This window comes from Vanellus vanellus, assembly GCF_965231255.1.
Source record: "Vanellus vanellus genome assembly, chromosome: 5".
In the NCBI taxonomy this organism is placed as follows: domain Eukaryota; kingdom Metazoa; phylum Chordata; class Aves; order Charadriiformes; family Charadriidae; genus Vanellus; species Vanellus vanellus.
In genome coordinates this window covers 662,446-688,537 of record NC_138910.1, presented here as the reverse complement: position 1 = coordinate 688,537, position 26,092 = coordinate 662,446, and the positions used below count along the sequence as shown (strand labels likewise).

The following is a 26,092-nucleotide window of genomic DNA, read 5'->3' as shown; positions in this document are numbered from 1 at the left end:
GTGGAAATGCTTTTTATTTTCAGCCTCTGATGCAATCGGGCCGGGTCGCCCCGAGCCCGGCTCGGCGAGCCCAAGGAGCTGCCGGCAGCTCCCTCTCTGCCGCTGGACTCCGTGCCAGCCCTTATCTGCGCCGGAATTCCGCCACCAGTGAGGACACTCTTTCACACATCTCTAATCCCAGCGGGATTTTGCCTGCCTGGGTAAATCTGAACCTCTACAATTTATTTTCACAGGGTCGTTACCACAAGAATACTCTACTTAGGTCCCTTAGCCCAAGCATCCTAACCAGAATGCAACTCGTGGTATTTGATAAAAATTAGCTAAAAAAAGAAATGTTTTTAATCCATGTCGTTGCATTGGCAGAATAACAGAACTGCAGCATGACACAGCAAACACGCTGGTCCCAATAAAGCCACCAAATCCACAGAGAGGGGCAGGAGAGAGGAGGGAGAGGCGCAGAGGAACCGCCGGGGCAGCTGCCCGGTGGGGAGCGGGGCGGCGCAGGGCTGCAGCCCACCAGCGCGGGGAGAGCCAGGCGTCGCGCCCCGATCCAGCGCCCACGCTGCCATCAGAACTGCAGTCCGCAGCAGCCGCGGGTTGCCACACAGCAGGGAAGGCCAAGGGACACGGAAAAGTCAGGTCTTCGCTTTGCGCACCGCTTAGAGCTTAACTGCTCCCCAACGTCAGCCCGCCAAAGGAAGCCAAATACAAATTAATGAAGTATTTTTAGAACAATCGGACTGAGAACAGAAGTTCCTAGCACTCTGTAGGCACGTGTCGCTGCACAGCCTTTCATCTCATCAGATTCTTTCACTAACTATTACTTTGGAGTCCAAAAAGCTGAATGCAATTAGCAATCCAGAAGAGAAGGAAACACCCTGCTGCACGAGAAAGTAAAATTCTTCAGAGATTATATTACACCACCACAGAATTTTAACAATATTGCTCTACCGTTTGGTCTTGCCTGTTTGGACAGGCCAGAGACATATTATTCTGCTCTTAAATACAAAGTACAGACAAAACCAAGTTCTGTTACAGGCATGGTGGTCCGCAACCTTTCTCCTTCTGCTGACATTATGCAAATTGGACCCTACTGCACAGAGGCATACAGAACATCATTAAATCTAGAAACATAATACTGGAAGGTCAGTCATCACTTTAAGATGAATGTAACTCAAAACTGAGTTTGAGGATCCAGTAGGTACAGAACAGCTGGGGGTTTTCTCCCTCTTAGACCTCTCCAGTGATATTTCTGTCCCCCTTCACCAGTGACATTAACCTCAAAGTTACTTGTGCTGCTGTTCACACCACAGCTTTACCCTCTGTTCTCACCCTCCACCACGGTCCTTTCCCCTCGCCCTGCTCCCGCTCCCTCCGCGCACCCCGCAAGCTGTCCTCCTTGCTCACCTGAGGCTCCATAGGGCTCCACAACCTCCAGCACAGGTCCCTGTTCCGCTCACGTCTTACCTGTGGCAGCCTCACCTGCCAACACCAAGCCAGCTAACGTTCAAACCTGTACGCTAAAACAGCTTGAGATATTTCCTTCCAGATTACTCTGTCCTGACATTCCCTAGCTGCTGTTTTAGCCATGTCCATCTTGATCTCACAGGCACATATCTGTGTCCCTCCTGCTAACAGAACTACCCTTTCGCAGCCACAACTGACGTTCACCATTGCCACACTACACAACCCTCCGCCTAATAATCGGGCATCTTGTCACCTCTCCCTATGTCAAATTTACTCTAAATATATACAATTCTGAGACTGCTTCCCGGAGCGGTTATAAGCATCCCCTTTCCACCCATTTAGCTGTAAGCTTTCAAATTCACACATCTCACATGGCCTTGCCAAACCTGACTGTACTTGTGTATCTTCAGAAAATTGTTCCATATATTTACCCAGACTTTTGTTTTAATTGCTCTTACAGATGCCAAAAGCAATCAATCAAATTACTATTTAACAGCTAAATTACCATGGCTGACCTCGCACATACTCCTAGCTGCAAACGAGAATTTTGGCTTGCATTTTACTTCACTTTACAGACAAGTCTAGCTTTGGATCTCCGAATGAAGGACTACCTAAGAGCAGCTCACCTATGATCATGTAGAAATGAAGCCATACTCTCTTGATTAAAGTGAGCTTATGACATACATCCACTGGTGATTTCCAAGGTTCAACATCTCCACAGAGAGGATCCAGCCACGATTGTTAATGTAAAAGACTGGAGACAACAACTCAAACATAACCTTCACTAACTGCTTCTGAAAAAGGAAGCACCCAAACATGCTTTGGGTCAAGAGCCCTCCTCACTAGTGGGAAGTGATGGAGTAAGAGACCATTCTGAATAGGATCCAAGACAAGACAGCACTTGTTCACACTTGTAGGTCACTTGCAGGTGACTACACCACTTTTTTTTTTTTCCAGTGTCAGGAAGTATTTGGCACAAAGCCATTTTCCTTTGAGATGAGAATGCACAAGTTAGAGGAGTGAATATACTTCCCACAAATAACCTTTTACGGAAACTGTTCCTACAAAAAGGGCAAAAAGCATTGTCAAAGGCACAAGGAGCTAAATTTTGGATGCCCTGGATAGTTACTGTCATCAACCAGTCAGCATAGATGAGAATACTGATGAACCAGTCCAACAGTCAGCATGAAAAGGTTTCCATGGCCTTATTGCTGCTCAGTGGAAATGGAAAGCCAGATCGGTCAGCGAGGCCAGGTCCACCTCCACAGGAATCGGTCCAGTTTTCACCTATCTCCTGGACACCAGATAGACTCTTCTGAGTTTCGTGCTGCAAAACTTTCCACTCAAAGAAAAACAGCAACGGAAAACAACCTCAGGTTCTCATCAGTGTGGATCTAACTCTGAGCCCTCTGAAGCTTGCAGGAACACGGTTGCAGAGATAAAGCAGTAGCTGCCATGTCTGCCATGTCTGCCTGTGAGCATTCAATTAGACCAGGAATCATCTTAGCTTCAGCTGGACTAGACACTAAGGAAACCACAATAAAATGGACTGAGGCATCCAAAATTATCCTCAGAAAATAGGCCAGACCAGGCACGAAAACATCTGGGCTTGGCTTGAATCACGAACCACATGAGCAAGACACCCCACTGCTGCCTCCGGGCAGCCGAGCGAAGGAATGCAGAGCAGCACAAAGGTAGGCAGCAGGAGTCTCCTGACTTTCTGTATCTTCCTCCAGTAAACATGTGCAACAGCCCGTTTATTCTGAAGCTCTTCCTACAGCCCAGTCCCACAGGATTTTTAAGGATGGCGTTTCTGGGCTGTCAGGCAATGCTTACACAAGCACAGCTGGTCAGCCAGCCGGCTCCAGGCACTTACTCCCTCCTCTGTGGCAAAAAAGGGCAAAAAAGGGTTAAATCATTACAATCCTAGCCTATGCCAACATGCACGTCCAACTGGCTAAGACTGTACGCGCTCCAAGCATCTCTTGCTCTGTTACACCGACAGGCACCAGTTCCCTCCCACCCACCCACCCACAACACAGAGCCAAACCCTCGTTTCAATAAATTAGACAAATTGTGAGGTGGACAAGTTTATCCCAATTCCAAGCAGCAAGCAGACAAGACTTCAGATACCAGATGAGCTGCAAGAGCTTGGCTCCTCTGCAACTTAGACGAGTCAGTGTCAGCACTATTAACTTTTAGCTTTACAGCATTAAACAAGACGAGTGAACTGAGCATTCTTACAAGAACTGCTCACTGAGGTCAAAAAGCCCTGAGGGACAACTACGGCACACTAGAAGGGACAGGCGGTGGGGGAAGCAGACCACTGACCAGAAACTGCAATTTCCTCGTCTCAACAATGGAAAAAGAAAAAAACCAAAAAGATTAAGGAGGAAATAAGCAGAACTGCACCAATCATTTAAAAATAAACTGCTCGTACGTTTTTAGAAATAAGCATGACAGGAGGAACAGGTCAGGAAGAGACACAGGACACAGCATATTTATGTATTTAATATAACATAATGTGGAAAATGGATAGACTATTACACATATAACCTACAGACTAGTACAGGAAATTGCATTCCGGGCCACCATATATACTCCTAACGAGAATTTCATCAGTTTTACTTCAGAGTGGATTTAGCCTGGTCCCTTTACTGGAAGCTGCTGCTACCTCACGTGGCTCAAAGCTGTCCAGAAGAGGCCGAGACCTTTACGCCCATGTTTTGGGATGGGGCACATTTGGTACACACCAGAAACAGCAGCTTAGTTTCCTCCAGAAGGAATCCAGTACGTACATGCCCAAACCGCTCTGTGACTCGCAATAAATGGAGCGGATGAGCTTCGAAAACCACACTGGTGCTCCAAGACAAAACTCTGATGAGTTAAGAGCCATAAAGTCATCCAACCCCGAAAGCAGGTTTTAGTGACGCCCCTTCGCCCCAGCTCGGCACCCCCCCAACACCCACAAGCCGCACTGAAGGTAAGCGAGCAGGACCCTAAGATGGGGAGGGGGAAGAAACAGCGCTAAGAATTAACTTTTAACTAAAAAAAAAAGGGGGGTGGGGATTTGCACACCCGAACAAAACCCCACTGCTATCCGAGTAAGTTAATGTTTAGTTTTATTTTAATACCTCTCAGCCTCTGCAGCTGTCTGCTCTTGCAGTTGGCACCGATCATTGCCAATCCGGGACTTGTTTCCAGTGAAGACTGCATTGTTTTATTGGCTACTTAGGCAGCGCATGCACCATTAATGGAGTTTTTATCTCTCCATTTTCCTGTCAGTACAGAACCAGCCAATCTGACTCTGTTAACATTAAGAATGCTTATTTTCCCCTCATTCACTATCTCCAAGCCAAAACAACATCTGGAACTTCAGCTTGCCATACAAAGAAGAGGGACAGATTAAAACTGGAAAAAGCTACACATCAGCTTCCAGAGCTTTATAGGTTTCTGCTTTTATCCAAATTTCCCACACGTACCTTCCAAAACAGCTCTACTGAGAGAAAAAACTGAGTCTCTCGTACAGACTCCCAAACACAATGTAAAGCTCTTTCCACTTCAAAATAACCCCAAAAAGGATTATCAGAAAAATAACAGGAACAAAACTGATACTCGAGTTTAGAATAAGAATTTACCATAGCTCTTTAAACAAAACAAAGGTGACACACCAGTGACCTAGAAAAGGAAATTAAACAAAGAAATATTACTGGTGTGTGTTACTTGATAAAGTAATGGAAAAAAAACTGGCGCCATTTCAGCATACATAAAGGTCCCACTTTAACAGACAGCTGTCTCCAATGTCATTTAAGTATGCTTTTTGCTTAGATCACGTTCAATGAATCATGAAAATCAATACAGAGAAAAAAACATAAAACCACGCTGTAGACATGCACAGAAATCGAGCATGTACCGACTAGCACCAGCCTTTTCTGGGGAAAGACGTGCCAAATAAACACAGACTAGTTTTCCCAACAACATTTATTTAACTCTTAGTAGTTAATTAACAGAAGTCATGACTACTGGTTATTTTCTAACCAGCTATCACACTGGAGAGAATTACGAACTTCAGGCTTACCACCAAAGAAACGCTCTCCCACTTGTCTGCCTGCCTTCTCCCCCGACAGACGGCACACCTAGCCGTGACGCAGAGCTGGCTCCCAGCCCCGCACACCGCTCCCCGCCACGGGCACGCGTTCAGCCCAACCAGGCGCTCCGGCAAAGCGGAGCCGGGCGATCGTGGCAGAGATGTTTCCCCCCCTGCCACTCACGGGCAGCGCCCGCCGCCCGAGCCCGGGGCTCCCAGAGCGCGGTGCTGCCTGCCGCTGCCCACCGGCTGCGAAACCCATCCTCGCTCCTCGCAGCGCTGCCGCCCGGCCCTCCCCACGGTGCCAGCCGTTTCCGACAGCCACGCTGCCGTGTGCTAAGCAATGAATGCTGTCAGAGAAGGAATTTTCACTTCTGGAACACACAGCCCCCCCCGGACAAATTATACAGTTGATAGTCCCAGGCCGCAGGAGGCTGCCTTGCTGCTGAAAGGCTGCCAAACGCGCTATTTTTTTCAGCTGACAATCACGTAACATGAATTTGAATGACCAAGGCAGAATAAAGTGTATGTTTTCAGGAACAAACAAAAACGTATGTCACAGGTTTCTACATCTAACAGCAGTTTTAACACCACGCACAGTGGAAGCCAATTAAAATAGTTGCTGTTGAACAGAATCCATGGTGCCGCAAGTGGAAGGACAGAGCGCCAACCACGACATTGTACAACCCTTTTAACAAAGTCTCATAGCAATGACGATCAGCTTCGATAGACATCTCCCGCCAACTTCAGCCAACTTTGGGGAAGCAACAGCAGCATACACTCAAATGGGATTTGCTACTGAATACATACAAAAAAACCTCTACGTAACCCTTCAGGAATTACTACCGTTTTAGCAGATTTTTGCTTTGCACCCAGCTGTTGCCTATTCCCAAAACACCTACTAACTTATTAGCCACTTCCTTTATGAAAAGAAGGATTAAGTGAAAGCAGTAGCACTCAGAAGCATTGACATCGCAACGGCCGCCCCGCACACCCAACTCTGCCAACAGCAGGACTGTGCCACCCCCCAGTGCCCCCTGCCACCACAGGTCCCCAGCCCCCATGGCAGGCAGGCTGGCACCCCGAATACAGCCAAGCACCAGCAGCAAACCAGCAGATGAGAGCTGAATAAATGAATTCGCTATCGATGCATTTAATACATTCTTTTTCTATGTCAGTTGGCTGAATAAACACAGAAATTTAGTAATTTAGTAACGTCTCCAAAACTCCCAGAATTGACTGAATATAACAAACTTACTTGACAATTTGAACCAGTAAAAGTAAAAGTCATCCCTACTGATTTGTGCAACAGTCACTTGCCTTTTGTTTGTGTAACATCCACCACAGACACAGATAAGACTGCATTCATTTGCACTACAGCTTTGGGCTCGAACTGTCTTACTGTTCTCTGATGGAAGGGACTTCCTTCTTGTCCTGCTCCCAATTTTCAGAACAGATCGCCTAATATACCTCATGGATTCCCAGAGCAAAGCCAAACAAGACCAGGGCCAGCAGAGTTTGAAATTAACAAACCAACGAACCGCTACAGCATGAAGTTGTTCACTGGTCAGGTTTGCTTTTCATGAAGAGCCATTTATATAATAATAAAAAAAAAATCTCTGCTTAGAATTTGCCTGAATTAGAAGAGTGATGCAACATTTTCTTAATAGCTAGTTCACAACAATGCAGTAAACTGAAACTTAGCTACCTATAAAAGTTATATGGCATAAATCATTTAACTAAGGAAAGCACTTTGATTTCTCCTCTTTTTCTCTTCCCTTACTAACACCATGATCATTTTCACTTACTCCAAGTCCTCCAAAGCAATCATTTTCACTCCATTTTCTGGAACCTCCCCTATTAATCGCCTTCACATCTGCCTTCCTGTCCACGCACTCGCCTTTTGGCCACCGTCTCTCCTGGCTATCTTCTGCACTAGAAGAAATTCACATATACTACATAGCAGGTAATTTTCAAACATTGTCACCTTGCCTACAAAAGGATTAGATTGAACTTGGCGCTAATGTCAAAGAAAGAAGTTAAAGGAGGCAATAATGAACAGTGCGTGAAATACTTCCTCCTTCAGCCGCGTAGCTGACAGCCGTGGAGCCCGGGGTCAGTCTCATTCAGGCTCCTCAGCAGCAGAAGGCTGAGAAGACAGAGGAGACTGCCTGCCTCTTCCACCCTCACTCTTTTGTTTGTGGGGTTTTTTGTTTGGTTTTTCGTTTTTTGTGTTTTTTTTGTTTGGTTGGGTTTTTTTTGTTGTTTTGGGTTTTTTTGGTTTGTTTTTTTTTGTTTGTTTTTTTTTTTTTTTTTTTTTTTAAGTAGCTTTTGTAACTGAACGCAGTGCATGACCTCGAACTACTTTCTAGCTGGGATCAACACCTTTTTTGTTCCCTTTTTTCCTGCCAGGCCCTGAAGGCCAGTCAGCTGTGATCTCCAAGGACACTAAGCCTTCAACACCACGGCATCCAGCTTTTGGTAAAGAAAAGTGTTGCTGGACACAAGTTAGCACTGATCCACAGATATAAAAACACTGCTGCAAGAAATGTAACTACTAACAACAGTTCTTTAAATAAGAGCCCGTGTGAGACATGTCTTCTTACCTGCAGCAGTTTCAAGGGCTTTGCATTTCTGGAGCTGCAACTGTACATCACCTCCTAGACCTCCTCAAGCAGCAATTCAACTGTACATCTCACTGCTGCACTCATCAGTCTGTTTTCTTTCTTTAAAGTTCTGCAATTGTTATGCCTCTGTATGACCAGAGGTAGACAATCCCGCATTAGCGCCACATGCAAGGCAGAGAGCGTACGGCAGTTCCTGTCTACGAACTGCTGGGCACACGCAGCCCGAGCAGGGGCTCTGCTCCGTGGGCTGTGCTTGACCATACTGGCGCAGCCTGAGCTCACCTGTCACCAGCTGGGGATGAAAGGGTAAGAGATGTTTGAACAGCTCTGCCATCGCCCCTGCAAAAGCCCGTGCTGCCATCGCACCGCGACACAGGCACCAGCCGCAACGCCAGCTCGGTGAGGCAGACTGAGCCACTGGACAAAGCCCAAAAACACTGAGGTTCCCACAAGCAGGACTGGGGAAAAAAAAAAAAAAAAAAAAAAATCAAACAGCTTCAAAATAATTTTGTGGTAAACTTGCTAGGGGCAGGGTTGCCAAACTAGCAATTCTGGGGAGGGCTGTACAAGCTAGGGATCTGTGCAGGTCTGCACTGCTCCCCAGGAGCAAACAATCCCTGGCCACCTGAAAATCCAGCCGGTCTGCACGAGCTGCTTCAGGCAAGTAACGCTGCCCAGAATTACTTTAGCACTATATAGAGTATTTCCATCCTTCCTAGACTGCTCCAGTTCTCTGCACCACAGCTCTGGGGGCTGTGTTATGCCACACCGGCATTAGAGAAATTCCTCTAATAGAAGGGTAAAGGTTTCTTTGGACCTCCCACACTCACTTTAAAACTTCACTCCATCTTCATCCCCTTCCTCCTGTCTCCTCCCTCAAATTCAAAATCTTATTTATGGAAATGCATAAAATGACAGTGACATCACTTCAAAGCACTTCATACCCCCAGCCCTTCTCAGCTCACATTGGATAATGAATACCCCACACCCCCGAACACAGCCGCACTGCCCCTTCTGCCACAGCCATTTGAACAGGGAATTCTGTACTCAGGATGGAGGCACAGGATGGAACTTTCTTTGGACTAGTACCAGGAAAAAAATAGCAACAGAAACGCAAAATAAACCCTACTCAATAATTGTGTGAGCATAATGATTCAAAGAAAAGCTAAGCAAAATTCAAGGTTAAAAAAAAAAACAACCACAAAACAAAAAAAACCCCACCCTACACTATTTGGAAATTTACCTGGTTTTCTGAAATTTTCAAACCAGCATTTTACATTTGCACAGCTGGGATATTCATTTCAGGTTTTGGTATGTATTTAAATACTTGCAAGTTGATCAAAGTGATTTAAATTACCAAGTTGAGTCACAATTTAAATAACCGATTTTACATCTGATTTTGCACTTATCTTTGTTCATTTCTAAGGAAAGGTTAATTATTTTCAAACACAAATGAACATATTGTTAAGACTAACTAAATACGGACTTTAAAGACCACTTCCCCAGGAAAAAAAGCAGTCTCATTAAGAATAACAAGAGATTGAAGGGAAGAAGATGACTTGACTGTTACCGAGAGCATGCTGTGCTGGCTTGCAGAAATGGGGAAGGACAATCCCCAAAGTTATTGCTGCAAATCTTTGCTTACTCCAACCAAGAATTCAGGCAGAGAGACGCAAAAAGCTCATGGAGTAATAGATGGCACGAGAGAAACAGAGCAGGCATGCTGCGAGGGAAGCATACAGCATGGGAAGGAGGGGGGCACAAACGGCAGCCCACGTGCCAGGGCAGCGCACGTCCCAACTGTTTAGGAAGGTCTGCTTCACACTGCGTTTGGCGTATTCCATTAACCAAGCCTTAACCAAAGCAGCTCCATGCTTCTACTTTAATATCCAGAAACCCAGGTTCCTAGGTTTTATACGTCATGTATAAAAGAATATAAGAGTAATATATTCTTCTGTAATAAGAAGCGATACATTTACTTTGATTATTCACTGTCTTACAAATTACAAAAGTTTACTTTTAATTGGAAAAGCTTGACTGTACTAAATATGCAAGAAAAATTATCAAAACATTCTGCTACTAAAGCCCATTTATTAGACAAAGGACACCGTACCTGCAGTTACTGCACTAAATTAACCAAAACCAGCCAGCTGACCTTGATGTCTGGGAGACCCAGGGGGGCAGGGGGGGAAAGATCGCATTGTTTCTCAGTTCATAGATCAGACAGGCACACACTTTTCTGCTATCAGAAGTCCCCGCCGACTTCCCAGCTCTGCACCATGACCAGCGGGGCGCAGGTGGAGGTGCCACCCTCCCTGCCAGGCAGCAGGACCAGTGCCACAGCCCGCTGGCCACCATCCTTGGCCGCGGGTGCTCGCCACCCGCCCGCCCCATCCCCTTGGGCAGCAAGCATCAACCAGCCCGCGTACCAACTGGAAGTGACAGATTTAAAGAACTTTTTAGGAATCTCTGAAATGTCTTGGATTGGGAGGGAGTGTTTAATCACCTTTAAATCACCTTCATTATGCAGCTGGGGTGAGCGTTTAATAAACTTCATTTAGCATTTACTGTGTTCTTTTATGAAAAACAACAAGCAAACAAAAATACAAATTAAATTAAACCCCAAACAGTTCAACAATTTAGGTTAATTTTAACTTTTATACTTCAAACACAACAGCAAAGGTGAAGTCTATTTCTTCAGGACCTCAGCCCCAGTATCGCTTCAGGGGCAGGTCATCTCAGGGATTAAAATCTCATTATTTCCTCAAATTCTTCCACAGAGGTCTAAGTTTTAGCTTTCTAGATTTTAACTCAGAGTAAAATCAAATGCTAATTTTTTTTTTTATATTTTACATGGAAAATCTTTATTCTAATCATTTCTTTTATTTAAACATTTTAAAGTATTTGCAACAGAGAAAACGTTTTTGCGGGTTGGTTCATTTTATAAGGAAAGTGGCCTTTCAAGATCACAGAATCTCCTTTTCACATTTAGATACTTAAATACTCTTGATGTCTCAAGAAACTGATCAAATACTATGTCATAAAACCCACTGTACTTTTTTCTTACTATGTGAGAAAACCCACTTTAATACTAAGCTATAACTCATGGTTAGCCATATGACCCTGATTTCTAGCCTTTGGTGTTAGTTTGCTTCTTGGCACAGCAGCTACTGTAGCTTTCTTGACCAATAATTATTACCCAAAAAGAAGATAACAGAAGAAGTATAACAAAAGATAAAAGAAGTATACATTTTTCATCAGTTGTTAGAACCAAAGATGATTGTGTATTGGCTGTAATCCTAGGAACGATTTGGGTGAAGACTGTAAACCGTATTGATTTGTCAGCTAACACATTTAACAGACATCTTTTTCATACAATTGTGATATGCAAATGGAGGGTGTTGAATCAGACATTTTTGGCTTGTCCAACATTCATTTTTTAATTAATATGCCATTACAAACTGAATCCGGGACATTCGTCGTCCTCCTGGGATGTTTAGCAGTGTCGACAGAGCGCACACAAGGCACTTCCACAGCTCTGTGCAGAGCCGCCTGGAGCACAACACAAAAGCCAAGCAAACCTTCAATGTAAGGCTAAGACAAACCTTAAACCAAAAATGAACTGTTATTTATGCACTTGTTACAGGAAGGCTATAACTCCAAAAGATGAGCTACAGAGAAACTGGAAGAACCGTTCAAAGCACTTCCAAGATCTAAGGATAAGCAGGCACATTTTCAGTACACTACATGTCTACGCACCAGCTTTTAGAACTTCAGTGTGTTCATTTGCAGAAGAATCCCTCACTTCACTTACAGCCAAACACACCCGTGGGACTGAAACAAGATCAATCCTCTCAAAAAAGCCTTAGCATTTTTGGAAGAATATTTCAAAACTTCAAGGAAAAAAAAAATACATTTCATATCCTGTCACACTATTGGCACACCAAACACTCAGAGATTTCATTTTACAGCTAATTGTTCACTTCTGTTTGCAGATTTGTTTTGGTTTTTTCTTCATGTTCACATTGGCTAGCATTTTAGAAAGAAACCTCTTCTGTACACGCTTAACCGCCATGCAAGAATTCAGCAGATGCTCACCGAGCCCCACTCCCGTGAGGGACCTTGAGTCAGCCTGCAGAGGGTCCCTGCCAGCGCAGCCCGCAGGAGGGAGAGCGCAAGGCCCCCGCCTCCGCACCCTGCCCAGCCGCCCCCCCGCACCGCCCACCGACAAAAAGCTGCCAAAACCCACCGTCCTCACCCGGCCGTGTTAGGTGTGCTACTAGGAACTCTTCGGGTAAGACAATCCCGAGTCGAACACGCAACCCATTTCTTCCGACGTGACCTCGGTGAGAACCTTCCCGTGGCGCCACGGCACTACGGCGCAGCAGCAAGTGCATCAACTGGGGCAGAGACACTGCCGGGTAAACAGCAAGACACACCGCCTGAAATCTCAATGAAATGTCTTCAGCTACTTTTTACCCATATTCACGAAACACTAAGCATGCGCACAGAGCTGAACAGCACCAATTAACAGCTGATAAGCAGGGACTTATTTTGTTATGCATACGCAGCCACATGCCTGGCCTTTTGCCATTGACCCCTCTCAGTGGCACATAAGAGTCCCACGAAACCTGCCCGAGTGTCCCTCTTTCACCTCTACCCCCACCAATTACCCCTATCTGTAAAGAGAGCCAAACTCCACCTCGGTTCTCCAGATCTCTCCTTTAAGAGGCCTGACAGTGGCACGTGGGCTCTTCCCCTGGTAAACCTTGTCACCCCTGTGCCGGGGCCACTTCCAGTTTGCAGCTGTTTGAATTCCAAGACCCTACACAAAGCAGGTCGCATCGGTTCTCCCCATTCCAGGGGTGTCCGGTCTCACTTCTACAGACAGTTACCTACACTCAAATCTGTGGTTCTCTTTGCTTAATATTCCCTCAGGTCTCCTCCAAGGCTTTTTGAAGGAGGCTCCCAGACTCTCCATAACGTCCTCCCATTTCCCCAACTGCTGTAAAGTCCCACAATCACATAATCCTACAAAGAAGTCCATCCTGTTATGAATGTTTCAGGAGCAAAAAGAGCAGAGGGAGAGGACCACGTGCTACTCTCAACTAGGCAGCATAAAGAAAAAAGAGCCTTCTCCGCTCACCCCGAGCGATCAAACCCCAGCATTCCTACCAGAAGGCAGCTGAAAGCTATGTGTTAGGCTCCCTCCCTCCCCAGAAAAAGGGGGGGTTGCCAATTTGTTTTGCTTTTTGTGGCACACATACCTGAAGAAGCGTGCTTGCTTCTCTTTCCAGATTTTCCATCACGATCAGGAAAACTACAAATCGCCCTCTTTAAAGAAGGACTTCAACCAAGTTTCAAAAGAACCATCAAGTACCAAGAGACAAACACCGTAGCCTTTCAATAGCTGCACGTTAAAGGCTTCCCTACATCAGAAAACAGCCAGGAACAGTTCTCTCTAGTCCTTGTGGGAACAGTGCAGGCGCTCGCAGGAAGCTCGCTCGGGCCATACAAGGACTGATGCTGCAGAGTAAGAATGACAACAAGAGGGCTCTGTGCAGAGGAACAGTAGCCTCTGAATTGCATCTACTTCACTTACTGAATAGCCTCAAAATATAAACAAACTCTCAAAATCCCTTTCTTTTGTCTTCCTCTGCCACTGTGTTGATGTGCTGTGGCTCTATTAACCCAGCCTTGCAGAACAACTTCAAGTTATTCCACCTTCTCCATTTGCTTTAGTCCACTCCCCAGAGCTCTATAGCCAGTAGATATTTATTTTAAAGCTAAGCCAAAACCATTCAAATGCTACCATTTCAGGGACCTCAATACTCTGTTTGCATGCAGTACGGCCTCTTTTAGAATAAAGAGCATCCACTTTGGGACCGAAACCAAGATAATTCTAATTGGTCTACACGTCAAAGTTTTACAAAACCCCAGACTGGGAATAAAGCAAGTTTTACTCCTAGCAGACCCTTTGTTAAGGAAGGCATAAAACTGCACTGCAGACTCAGCAATACTGATTTCTCACCAGAGACTCCAGTAACTGCATAAGAAAACTGACAGCTTCTAAAAGCGAGCTCACTCTCCTGGCTCGTAACTGCATGTCATTTTGGCCTTCCTAATGGAGAAAGGAGATAAAGTTCCCTCAAAATCCTGGACTTTGTTGTACATTAGAGTCCAATAAAGGTTTTATTTGAATGTCTAACCAACAACCAGGATCAAATCCCAACTAAAAAGACTTTTCCACTCACTGTAAAAATGCCACTTTTGCACAAGGCGTGGAAATATCGTCATTTCTTTCAAACGGTATTTTAATGGTGCTTAGGTTTTTATTTCCATAATTTAGGAAGAGTCATACTGATGCACTCATTCTTCAAAATATTATTTGTCTTAAGGAAGATGTTGGAAGGAAGGGTCTAAATAGCTTCAGATTTTAGAACAGGTTTTGCAGAACAATTATGCACGTTTGCTTCAGAGGTTGGACATGAGTCTTACAAATGTGTAAAATGCCTACACAAAGACAGAAAAAACCCTATTGTTTAGGCAAGTTGGAACATGTTACTCATTTAGATTATTCTCTACTAAAGGCTGATGCAGACATGCTGGGTCCACAAACACACACACAAGTGTCTACGTGGCATTTCTGGCACATTTGTAAAGGCCTCACTGACAATCAACGAGTATGAGGTTCACAGAGAGAGCAAAAGCAAGGAGTTGTTCAAGAATTTAAGTGCACAGTCGCGACAACAAAAGCCAAGGGGCAGAATCCATGAGAACGCACATGGAAGAAAGACCAAATTATGACACATTTGAAAAACAGGAAGCCACCAGCCATACCCCAAGCTGCGCCTTCACTGGTGCCGCACTTGCATGATGCGGGAATTTGCAGGTAGGGGCAAAATATCCCAGACTTCTTCGCAATCTTTTAGGTGGAGCGTTTTCTTCTAATCCCAGTGACTTGAAATAACTTGCATGTTTCTTTCTGGACAGAGAAGGGTTCAAATTATGCAAAGACGTTGGAGTATAGCCAATGCTCAAATGATTTAACCTTCATCATAACCACAAAGTAAAGACGAACCTCTGCTCTTACACAGACTTGCGTTTGGTTAGCTAGTCTGGACAGAACGGGCTTCTGAACTGCAGCAAAAGGACTCTGCCCGAGAGAGAGGAAGAACTACATCAAAGACCCTGTGCTGCCTCTTCAGTGAGGACAGCTCCTGAATCAAGATAAGCAGGGATGGTTCCACATCACACTTATGCCTAGTTACCCCGAGATGAAAAGCAGGCAGAGTGAAAATTGTCATGCAAGAAACTTTTTATCATCATCATCATTTCATTTAGATTCAGGATGCACACAGGTTTTACAATTCAGTCCAAAAATACAGGTCAAGTGAAATAAAAATTACTCAGATCAATGCCCAATAAGCACAAAACAAATGTCTGGAAAAGAACTTCAGCCTAAGTTTTCCAAATATTTACTTTATTTTTTCTATTGTAATCACAATCACCAAAGGCATAACCCCCTCATTTGGTTGTATTTGCTGGTGCTTGTGAATTAAAGAAAAACACCTTTTTTTTATGAGCTAAGAGTACATCTGAAATACTTTTTATTATTAACTTGAGCCAGTATTGAAAAGTCAAATTGAAAATAGCTTTTTTTTTAATGCACTTCTTTCAATTCCACTCATAAGTAGATGTGAATAAGCCAATTTAATACTAAGACTTGTGCACTATGTCTATCTTTTCATTCTGACAACAGAAAATAAGGAGTTCCACACATTGTAATACTACAGGATTGACTGCCACATAAAATCCATTGCCAAATCATCCTACAGCCTGGGACTTGTCCAGCCCATGCAATCAAAATCAGCTTCATCAGGCTGCTACACAGAACTGCAGCTTCAACGGGCAGTTACACTTGAACATCAGTAAAGAGTGCAATTTAACAGATAAAAAAAAACCCCAAAATATTACTCTATGAAGGCAAGAGGAGTTTCAACATGCAACACGGACATGATTTTTTACCAGTAACAAACAACCTGCAAGGTACCATCTATCTTTTCTCTAACGTAACTTGATACAATTAATTTATTCTCTTAAACCAAACCATTATCTTTTCATTTTATTTTCTCTTTTAAGATTCAGCCTTAAAACGACTTAATTGTTGCAGTCCACCCACACAAACACAAGAGACAACTTTATTGCAGGGGAGAGCCCTAAATAGCACAGTCTGGTTTAGGCTGACTAATACAAACGCGCATTTCGTTTAATTTTACATTTGTTCCTAGGGAGATTTAGATCTCATCTCTTCTACCTCCAATTCAATACTAACGGACATCGTAGGAAATTACCCACTCCTAAAGGGAGGAGTAACGCAGATCTGCCGTCACACGCAGCATCTCACAGAGGACAGGCTGGCTGCCATGCTCATCACAATCCTTACAAGAAGGAAGGACAGGCAGGCGTTAGAGCTGTGGCACAAAAGCCATGGCGTGCAGAACTTCCAAAAATGTGTGTTTGAGCATGCCCCAGTGTAACAACCAGGAGCCAGGAGCATGCAGGCAGCAAAGAAGCCTGCAGGAACTGCTGCAGGGGAGTGGACCACAGCAGGTCCGCCCTGGCACCAACGAAGCAGGCCAAGGGACTCTGCAAACAGTCGTGGTCACAGCCAGCAGACTCAACACACCACACCCATGACACGCTCAGGTAAGACAAGGGTTTTCATAGACATGTGGAGAGAGCGCACACAGTTCTCCATGTCTGCCCAGCCACTCATACCCTCAGAGATCGCTCCTGAGCGCCAGCACAAAAAAAAAAACCAAACACACAACCCACACACAAATTAATCCAGGTTCGAACCAATCTGGCAAAGACAAACTAAGTTTTAACCAAGTTAATGTCTTAGCCAGTTCACCACATGGCCACAGAAACGCCAGCACAGGAGAAAGAACAGCCCAGGCAGAGGGACAAGCACGACTACTCACTTCCCTGGCATGAGTAGCCAGCGAAAAGGCTTGCACAACCACAGCACCAACCGCCTAAAACTGCTCAGCCAGGAACCCCAGGCCATTCGGGGAGGAAGGTTGGAGGGGCCTGCTGAGGCACACCGACTCATGAAAGCAGAGATCAGCAGCTTGCAGGACTTCAAAAGGAAGCCACTTCTAGCCTCCCAGCTATCCGCCCAGCCAAAGGCGGCTGTCGAAAAGCTGCCAACCTGCTCCTACTGTTACAGGATACTTGCCAGACAAACAGCAGACCTGCAATTAGAAGAGGTGTTTGTTGGCCTCTCTTCTGCAGCTTATTAGCAGAGAGGTAAGGTTTGTAGTCAGAACAAGAAATGCCTGACCTCCAGTGAGCACAACTAGTTACAACTGCTCTGTAAGACACAGGAGAGGTCCTCCTACCAGCTTGTATTTAACTCTGTGGCTTCAGGACACTGAGCCGCCATCTCCTACCTCCATCTTTGTTCATTTCAGTCAAATTAAAAGTCCAAGGTCTGCCTTGGACAATCACCAAACTGGAGGTCTTCTGTTTTAATAAGCTTTTTCTAATCAAGCCGTAGTCTTCCTTTCCCTAAAACAGACTTGAATTAACTTACAACAAGCTACAGATATTGTATATGCATCTTTTCAGAAGCACTACAGGTAGCGAACAGTAACATGGCTTGCCACTGCCAGGAACATTTCAAAAGGGGGAGACGCGTGGACAAAAATACCTTCTGAGGATGAACAACCATCAGGTCAACAGGAGAAACAGAGGAATAACAAAACATATACCTAACTCAACAATACTAGAGTTCTGACTCCAGAAGAGGCTAGTAGCAGATGCTTAAGATGACGCATAAGGACATAGCATGCAAAGGTCATTCTTCTACCCTCCTTCTGCCCCCCAACCCCACGCTTCCCAGACAGAGGTAAATTCCCAAGCCCAAAACTGCCTCTGGACCACTGCATTTAATGGTCCACCCAGGGACCTACAAACATAACCAGTTCCTTTCTTAAAAAAAAAAAAAAAAAAACAAAAAAACCACCCACACAACTCTTGAATGTCCCACTGCACACATTCTATAACTTAAATAGGCACCACACAAAAAAAACCTTTTTTTTTTTTTTAATTTTAAAACTGCTTTAATTTCAAAACTGCTGACTATTGACTACACATGGTATTCTCTATTTCCTACCTCACAAGAAATAATGTAAAATCATCACTTCCCGTTTACTCACATTTCAATTGTGACTATAGGACCTCTGTATTTCCTTTGAAACATTTCTCTCCTCAGCAAAAGTCAGTTTGTTTAGACACGCTGCATCTACACCATCTCACAAATCTTTGTAGAACAAGACTGAGCCAACCCCATGTAAAACTAAAACGACAAGTCCTGAGCATAAAGAAAGTGCCCATCTGAAGGACGATGAGTTATCCTTATCACTTACAGACTTATGCTGCCTTTGTCCTCAAACAGAACAGGGCACGATCGCTTGAGGGACATTGATCTTAGGGGTGTTAGAGGTGTTTAAGAGCTGGTGGCGCACTAATTTTCAGGCACAAAGAATGCAAAACATGTTCTAACCAGAACTGGGCAGAATCCTCCGTCCAACAGGCCCTGGGATCCACCACGCTGCCTGGCCTGCCAGGCATGGCCACCATGCCACGCAGCAATATGCACAGCCAGTACTGGTTCAGCAAACAAGGTGGAGCACTGACAACCAGGATGAATTCAGCATTAAATGAAAGAGCAGATCAAAAGCACCCTGTTTAAAGTCGGGATCATATAATAACTGGCAAAGACCATGATGCAGCACCTGATGTTGACTATTCACCGGCAGATGAATCACAAGGTCAGTTATGGCCTTCCAGGGGAAAGTCAGCACCTGAACAGCTAGCAAAGAACACCATCACGTTTCTAAAATGCATTACTACTTTCTTTCACGTAAAGAAGCAGTAACGTACTTATTTCACTAGGAATATGTGCACAGTCTTGATGTTCCTTCTAGAAAACACTTAGCATCCCAGGGAATTAATGTTAAAGGCTAGATTCAGTGCTACTTTATAATCATAGTTAGTTCACTGCAGATATTGTTATAAGAATAAAAATTTGAGAGCGTGTACTGAATACCAGTAGACTTACAAATGCAAATCGCTTTGAAATAGGAACCTGTGAACACTGAGCTGTATACAGGTAATTGCAAAAGACCACATTTTAAGGAAGGGATTACCCATCAGCTGAAACTGGGTCACGTGTGTATACTCATGGCCCAACATAACAAAGAAAACTATTTCATTACAACTACTTATTGCTATTCACCTATACTTTTATGCTTTTGAAAGCATTAGTCTAAAACTGTGTTTTGGCCGCAAACGTGGTGAAGAAAAAAAGGTATGTAAAAGACATAAATGACTTACATCTTTAAAGTGTAGTCGCTGAACTTGTCTACAGCAGGATTTAAAAGGTGCATTTTTAAACAGCATTGAATACCTTTGTAACTAATATGCTTTTAAACTGTCTCAGGTGTGACTACCCTCAGGTCTCAAAGCAAATAAACTATCCCCTAATACACAAGCACACCCTCATCACGGCCAGCCTGCAACCCACCCCGATCGAACTCCATGAATTCTCATACACAGAGAGGCTGGAAGAGAGAAATTACCACTCAGAAATCTACTGCATTCAACACCGCCACTGTAATCTCCTGTAGCTCAACAGAGCTGCACAGGTGAGTGGGCTAAGTTTTTAACCTGTTTATACACAGTAGAAGAGATACGACATACAGATATTGAGATTCCCATTTGTAAGTTCAAATACCTAAGAATGCAAGTGAATTCAAGCAGCTTTTTTTTTTTTGGCAGGGATGAGGGGGCTAAAAGGGTGCCTAATTATTTTACAACGGCTGTCCCTAGATCCTATTTTAGCACCAGGCTTTCATTAAATTTAAGCATGCCTTCAGAGTACCAGCTGGCCAAAAAAAAAAAAATAATGAAAAACCAACAAAAACCACAAACACAACCCACCCACAACACCCCACTGGTGTTCTTTCCCCCACCTATGTTATCTTCCTACCCCAAGAGCTGCTTCGCTGCTGAAGAGCCCACTGCCTTCTCCCTTCCCAAGAAGCATGCAGCTTGTGAAAGAGCAATGCAGGGACAGAGCAGGGGTTGAGAGAGAGAGGGTGTTTCTCTAAATGATTTTTATCCCTCTCTCAGGCTCATCTGCAGCCCTCCCAAGTAAGCTATTTGATTCCTCTGCTGTTGCTGTGTCTGGCAGTTTTGGCAAGATGACGCAAGTCTCCATTTCTTCCCTGCTGGACACAGACTGAAGACAGGCAAACGATACCATGTCAAGTTACGTTGCCACATGCCTTCCCGTCTCCCCCAGCCCTGGCCACCAATCCCTTTGTTTTCCCTCACTCCTGCACTGGGACTCACCAACAGCAGTCAGGCTGCAGACAACTATAAGGTTATCTGTGAAGAGTAAAACAGCAAAAGAAACCTTCTCTGTAGGCTTGGGAAGACATCACTTTCATTTGGAGAGTTGGCCACAAAAATAGATAGGTTTTGCAGGAAATGGCTATATTTAGCCCTCCCCTTTCACCTCAGCTTCTCAACACACTGGCATTCTCCTGCGGAAGAATCTTTCTAAACAGTATTAGAGGTGAGCTTTACCAGGTCCCCTCAGTAGAAAAAATGCAACCAACTTAATATAGGTTAATATAGAATAGTGTAAACAGGCATTGTAATATCAAATATCCAGCTACTAAAGCATAATAAAAACGTTCATGTCTCAAAGCATGTTAAATTACAAGCTCCAAGAACATAATATGGCCAAAGTTACTTCAAGAGTTAAGTCCACGGAGCGTAAGCCTGAAATGCCTGCACCATTCAGGTCTCCACAAAAACTAATGCAGCCATAATATTCTCTACAGAGAGTATAAACATTAAGTAAGAACCTCAACAGCTACGCAACCAAAATATTTCCAATTTCCTAATGTACATATACAAATAAGTCACGACAAAATGAGTTAGCAGCAGTTACTGTGCAGTGGAACTTATACAGAGACTGTCGACAAGGTCTCTGGAAACATCATCAGTGCCGGGTCAGTAGGATTTCCCTTTCTCAGCTTGCAAATTTGAAACGTGTTATAAGACTTAAAACTAAAAATATATAACAAAGTTTTCTTCTCTCAGGCTGTTTCATTTAAATCTTAGAATGGCTTGGATTGGGAGGAGCCTTAAAGATCACCTCTTTCCACCCCCCTGCCCTGGGCAGGGCCACCTCCCCCCAGCCCAGGTTGCTCCCAGCCCCGTCCAACCCGGCCTTGAACACCCCCAGAGATGGGGCAACCACAGCTCCTCGGGGCAACCTGTGCCGGGGCTCACCGCCCCCACAGTGAAAAATTTCTTCCTAATATCTCATCTAAATCTCCCCTCTTCCAGTGTAAAACCATTACGCCTCGTCCTATCACTACACTCCTTGATAAAGAGTCCCTCCCCAGCTTTCCTGTAGGCTCCCTTTAGTTTTGGCCTATGATTTAGGCCTGTAAAAGCTGATTATTTACAAACTGAAATGGTTGAGGGGTGTTCTAAGTCACAGCAACAGACCTTAAAGTTTGTCTTGAAACAGAAACAGAAGCAGACAAAATGAAACACGCCTGTCACTACAGCCTGAGAAGACAAATAAGCAGAGATTTACAATCAGTAACTACTCCCAAGTCCTGTGCCATTGGGCAAGGAGCAGCACCCACCCCCCTCCCCCACCCCCCAAACGAAGCAGTGGAATGCAGGTCTTATCCCAGCAAACAAAATACTGAGAGGGAAGGCAAACCTCTCAAAACATTGCACACACTTAACACCTCTGAGAGAGAGCACAGTGCATACAGGAACTTTTTGTTCCCCTAAAATAGATCTGTAACGCCTCCTCCAAAAAAAAGTTACAGTCATCAAAGGAACCAGACACGCATTTGAGAGCTTTCCACATCCAGGATTTCAGCTTTTGCCGATTTCAATTTCAAGGCAACCCGGTACTCTTCAAACAGTACTAGACCTTCAAGGACAGAACTTGGAGAGTATTTACAAAGCATCTGCTGCATTCCAGGTCACTACCGTTTCTCTGAAGACGAAGCATAAGGATCACAGCAAAGATCCTATTACAGGAAACAAAAGAAAACTGAAGATTTAAAAATAGACCTGTCACTGCCCACAGCAAACTGCTAGAGCCATAGGAGGTATCTTAAATGAAAGGCTGAGATCCATGACCGACGAACTCCAATGCGTACCATAAAAACACACGAGACTTGGGAAAAGAAACTATTCTCTTCTGAAAGCCCAATGCATCATTTCTAAAGTGTTTTTATACAAAAAGTGCCAGTTCTGCAGCTAAAAGTCTTCACTTCATGAGGTCACCATTAACAACACTGTTGCAATGAATTCGTCCCTCCAGAACGCCCACATAAACCCCTACTCTTTCAAAACCTGCCGAAGATGAGTCTCTCGCGCATTTTGGGGAAAATAAAGCGGTTTAGCTCCAGTTTACTGCAAAAGTTCTGCTGGAAACAAGTTCTTTTAACACATTTACACACATATAGCCTATAAAGGCTACCAGAGTTGGAAAGACTGCCCAGGCAGCTTTCCCTACGATATTCACGCCCCAGATTTCACAGACCAGCATGTGGTGTTAAAAGCCCCGAGGTTCACCCGCGGACCAGGGCCTGCCGGCTCCCAGCGACCGTCCTCCTTCACCGGCGAGAGCCGTGACAGGAGTTCGGGCAACAAACCCCTTTGTCTCCTCCTCGGGTTCAAAGCTGCATGCCCGCAAATAGCAGCACCAACAGCGCAAGGCTGTCCCTCGTAAAAATCAACAGCACAACTCCGCACCTCCAATTTCACAGAACGGTGCGGGTCGCAAGGGACCTTAAAGCTCACCTAGTCCCAACCCGCCCTGCCACGGGGCAGGGACACCTTCCGCTAGACCAGGTTGCTCAAAGCCCCGTCCCCGATTAGGATAACTTTGTGTAGTTTTAAATAAAGAAAGAAAGGAAAAAAGGGAGCCGAATCACTGCCCCTTCAGGAATCAGCCCGCGGGAATGTTCCCCTCCCGGATTCTACCACGCTCCCCCGGGTGGAGGTACCGGCGGGCCCGGCCGAGCCGAGGCGGCCCGGGGCTGCGGGAGGAGCTCCGCTCCTCCCGCAGCCCCGGGCCGCCTCGGCTCGGCCGGGCCCGCCGCGGCCCGGCGGCTGCACTCACCTCCTCATGATGGCGGCGGTGGCGCTAGGGCCGCGGCGGGCTGGCCATGGGGAGCCCGGCGCTCGCCCTGCCCGCGGCCCGCCCGCAGCGGCGGAGCGCTGACAAAGGGACGGCGGCGGCAGCGGCGACGAACGACGGCGGCGGCGGCGGCGGCGCCCCGCCCCGCAAATGGCCGCCGGCAGACGTCACTCCCGGGTGGACGCGTCACTTCCGCCCCGCCGCCCTGCGCCCCCTGGCGGAGGAGGGCGGCGAAGGGGATGAGGGCGGCGAAGGGGATGAGCGGGTTGGAGCAGCGCTGCCACGGGGACAGGCTGGGGGAGCTGGGGGGGTTCAGCCTGGAGAAGAGAACGCTCCGGGGAGACCTCAGAGCCCCTTCCAGTGCCTGAAGGGGCTCCAGGAGAGCTGGGGAGGGACTCTGGTTCAGGGAGGGGAGTGATGGGATGAGGGGGAATGGTTTTACCCTGAAAGAGGGGAGATTGAGATGAGATATGAGGAAGAAATTCTCTCCTGTGAGGGTAGTGAGACACTGGCACAGGTTGCCCATATGGTCTCGTTCTAACTAGATGATCAGATGAGCCGTCAGTGCACCCAGAAGGCCAGCAGCATCCCAGCCTGTATCAGGAACAGTGTGGCCAGCAGGGCCGGGGCAGTGATGGTCCCCCTGTACTCGGCACTGGTGAGGCCCCGCCTCGAGTGCAGTGTTCAGTTCTGGGCCCCTCATGACAAGACGGACCTTGAGGTGCTGGAGCGTGTCCAGAGAAGGGCAACGGAGCTGTGAGGGGTCTGGAGCACACGTCCTGTCAGGGGCAGCCGAGGGCCCTGGGGGTGTTCAGCCTGGAGAAGAGGAGGCTGAGGGGAGACCTTCTCGCTCTCTACAGCTCCCTGAAAGGAGGGGGCAGCGAGGGGGGGTCGGTCTCTGCTCCCAAGGAGCAGGTGATGGGACAAGAGGAAATGGGTTCAAGTTGCGCAGGGGAGGTTTAGATTGGATATTAGGAAAAAATTCTTCACTAAAAGGGTTATCAAGCACTGGCACAGGCTGCCCAGGGCAGTGGTGGAGTCGCCGTCCCTGGAGGGATTTAACAGATGGGCAGACGTGCTGAGGGACGTGGGTTAGTGGTGGACTTGGCAGTGTTAGGTTGATGGTTGAACTCAATGATTTTAAAGGTCCCTTCCAACCTAGGTGATTCTATGATTTTATGATCTTTAAGGTCCCTTCCGACTCAAACCATTCTGTGATTCTATGAAACAATATTGACCTTCTGATGCTCTGCAGACCTTCCTGACTTCAGCCCCATGATACCGGGCTTCCCTGCAGTGCTCTGTGTTTCCTCAAGACAGCAATGCGATGGCCGAGCACTCAGTGAGGAAGGCAAGTCCCACGACACCAGCAGCTCAGGCTGCATGAAACCATTCTGTCAGGACTCGTTTGTCAAACCCTGTCTGAAACATTAACTTTGTTCCCAGAGACTTCAGATTTTATCAGCTATTACATGTCCCTCTGCGATCAACATGGGGCTGCCATCATTGCCCCGTGGTACCCTCTGTCCCGCCCGGGAGCGTCATTCTGTGCTTACAGCTGAGATAGACTGTGTTTATTTTCCCAGGCAACACCACCACACGCAGCTCTGCTGCTGGTGGATGTGGAGCCCCACGGGCTTTAACAGCCCGCAGCACATACCAGCGGGAGGCAGATACCAAGGGTCTGCGCAAGGACGATGGCAAACTGTGTTCTTGTGATGATGCCAAGACTCCGAGGCTGGCTGAACCCCCGCCTGCAGCTGTAGAGGCGGCAGGGAAAGCTTTCAGGCCAGAGGAGAGGCATGCTGTGCCCTGTGTCATTTCTCCTCTGTGATGGAGGACGTATTTGGTTCTTTTTCTCAACACATGCAGCGCTTTCCAAGCAGTGACACTAGCATCTGTGAGACAGGAGGTGAAGGACTAAGAGGAGTGAAAACAGAAGACGTGGAGATGTAGCATGAGTCAGGCTGGGACAATATGGGTAGTAATCACTGCGGTGGTGTCAGGGTGAGAAGCGAGTGCTGGTTCCGTTGGCAAAAGGCAGGTGCACAGAGAGTTTGGGAAGTGCTCCCTCAGAAGCTTCTTTGTGCATACAGCCCATTTATGCTCCACTCTCCAAATGAGGCCAAGATTTGACTCATTATGAGTAACTGGAATGTTTTAAACAGAGAAAAGAATACTACTTCCTTTAAAAATACAGACAGGTCTACATTTGGCTCAACGGTAGAAGGCCAGTAATTTTCCACAGTGTACTGCCAAATGACTGAGTGTGACATTCAAGTAGCTCATGTGTAGGTGTCCCTCAGGAGAAAATACAGCTCTAACAAGAACCATTTTCCAAAAGAGAAGACTAAAGGTTGGGTATCTAAATACGACTTTACAGAATCTAAGTAAACAGCTACATTTCCAGAAATGCCAAGCTTCGCTTGAGGCTCCACAGGTGGTGCTGACAGCCAACACTTCTGAAAAATGTAGCTGTTTATTTGCAGCCTAAAGCACTTTTGAAACTAGTAGCCCACGTGGTTAATAGAGCTTGTAACAAAGGGTGACACTGTTGGATTAAAAGCCATCTCTAACTAATGACAGGTTGCAGGATTTCCAGGCAACATGAGAAACTCCATGGGTTAGAAACACTTTGCATGAAAAAGTTTC

The 26,092-nt window shown here is 45.9% G+C and overlaps 1 protein-coding gene across 1 annotated transcript in view; it reads right to left on the bottom strand.

Moving 5' to 3' along the window:
* ACVR1 (activin A receptor type 1) overlaps positions 1–23,523 on the bottom strand; it is a 67,948-nt gene extending 44,425 nt beyond the window's left edge. The window contains exon 1 of the mRNA XM_082483652.1: positions 23,423–23,523. Within this exon, the coding sequence (XP_082339778.1) occupies positions 23,423–23,430 (8 nt within the window). The 5' untranslated portion in view covers positions 23,431–23,523. The remainder of the gene's footprint in view (positions 1–23,422) is intronic.
* Between the last annotated feature and the right edge of the window lie 2,569 nt (positions 23,524–26,092).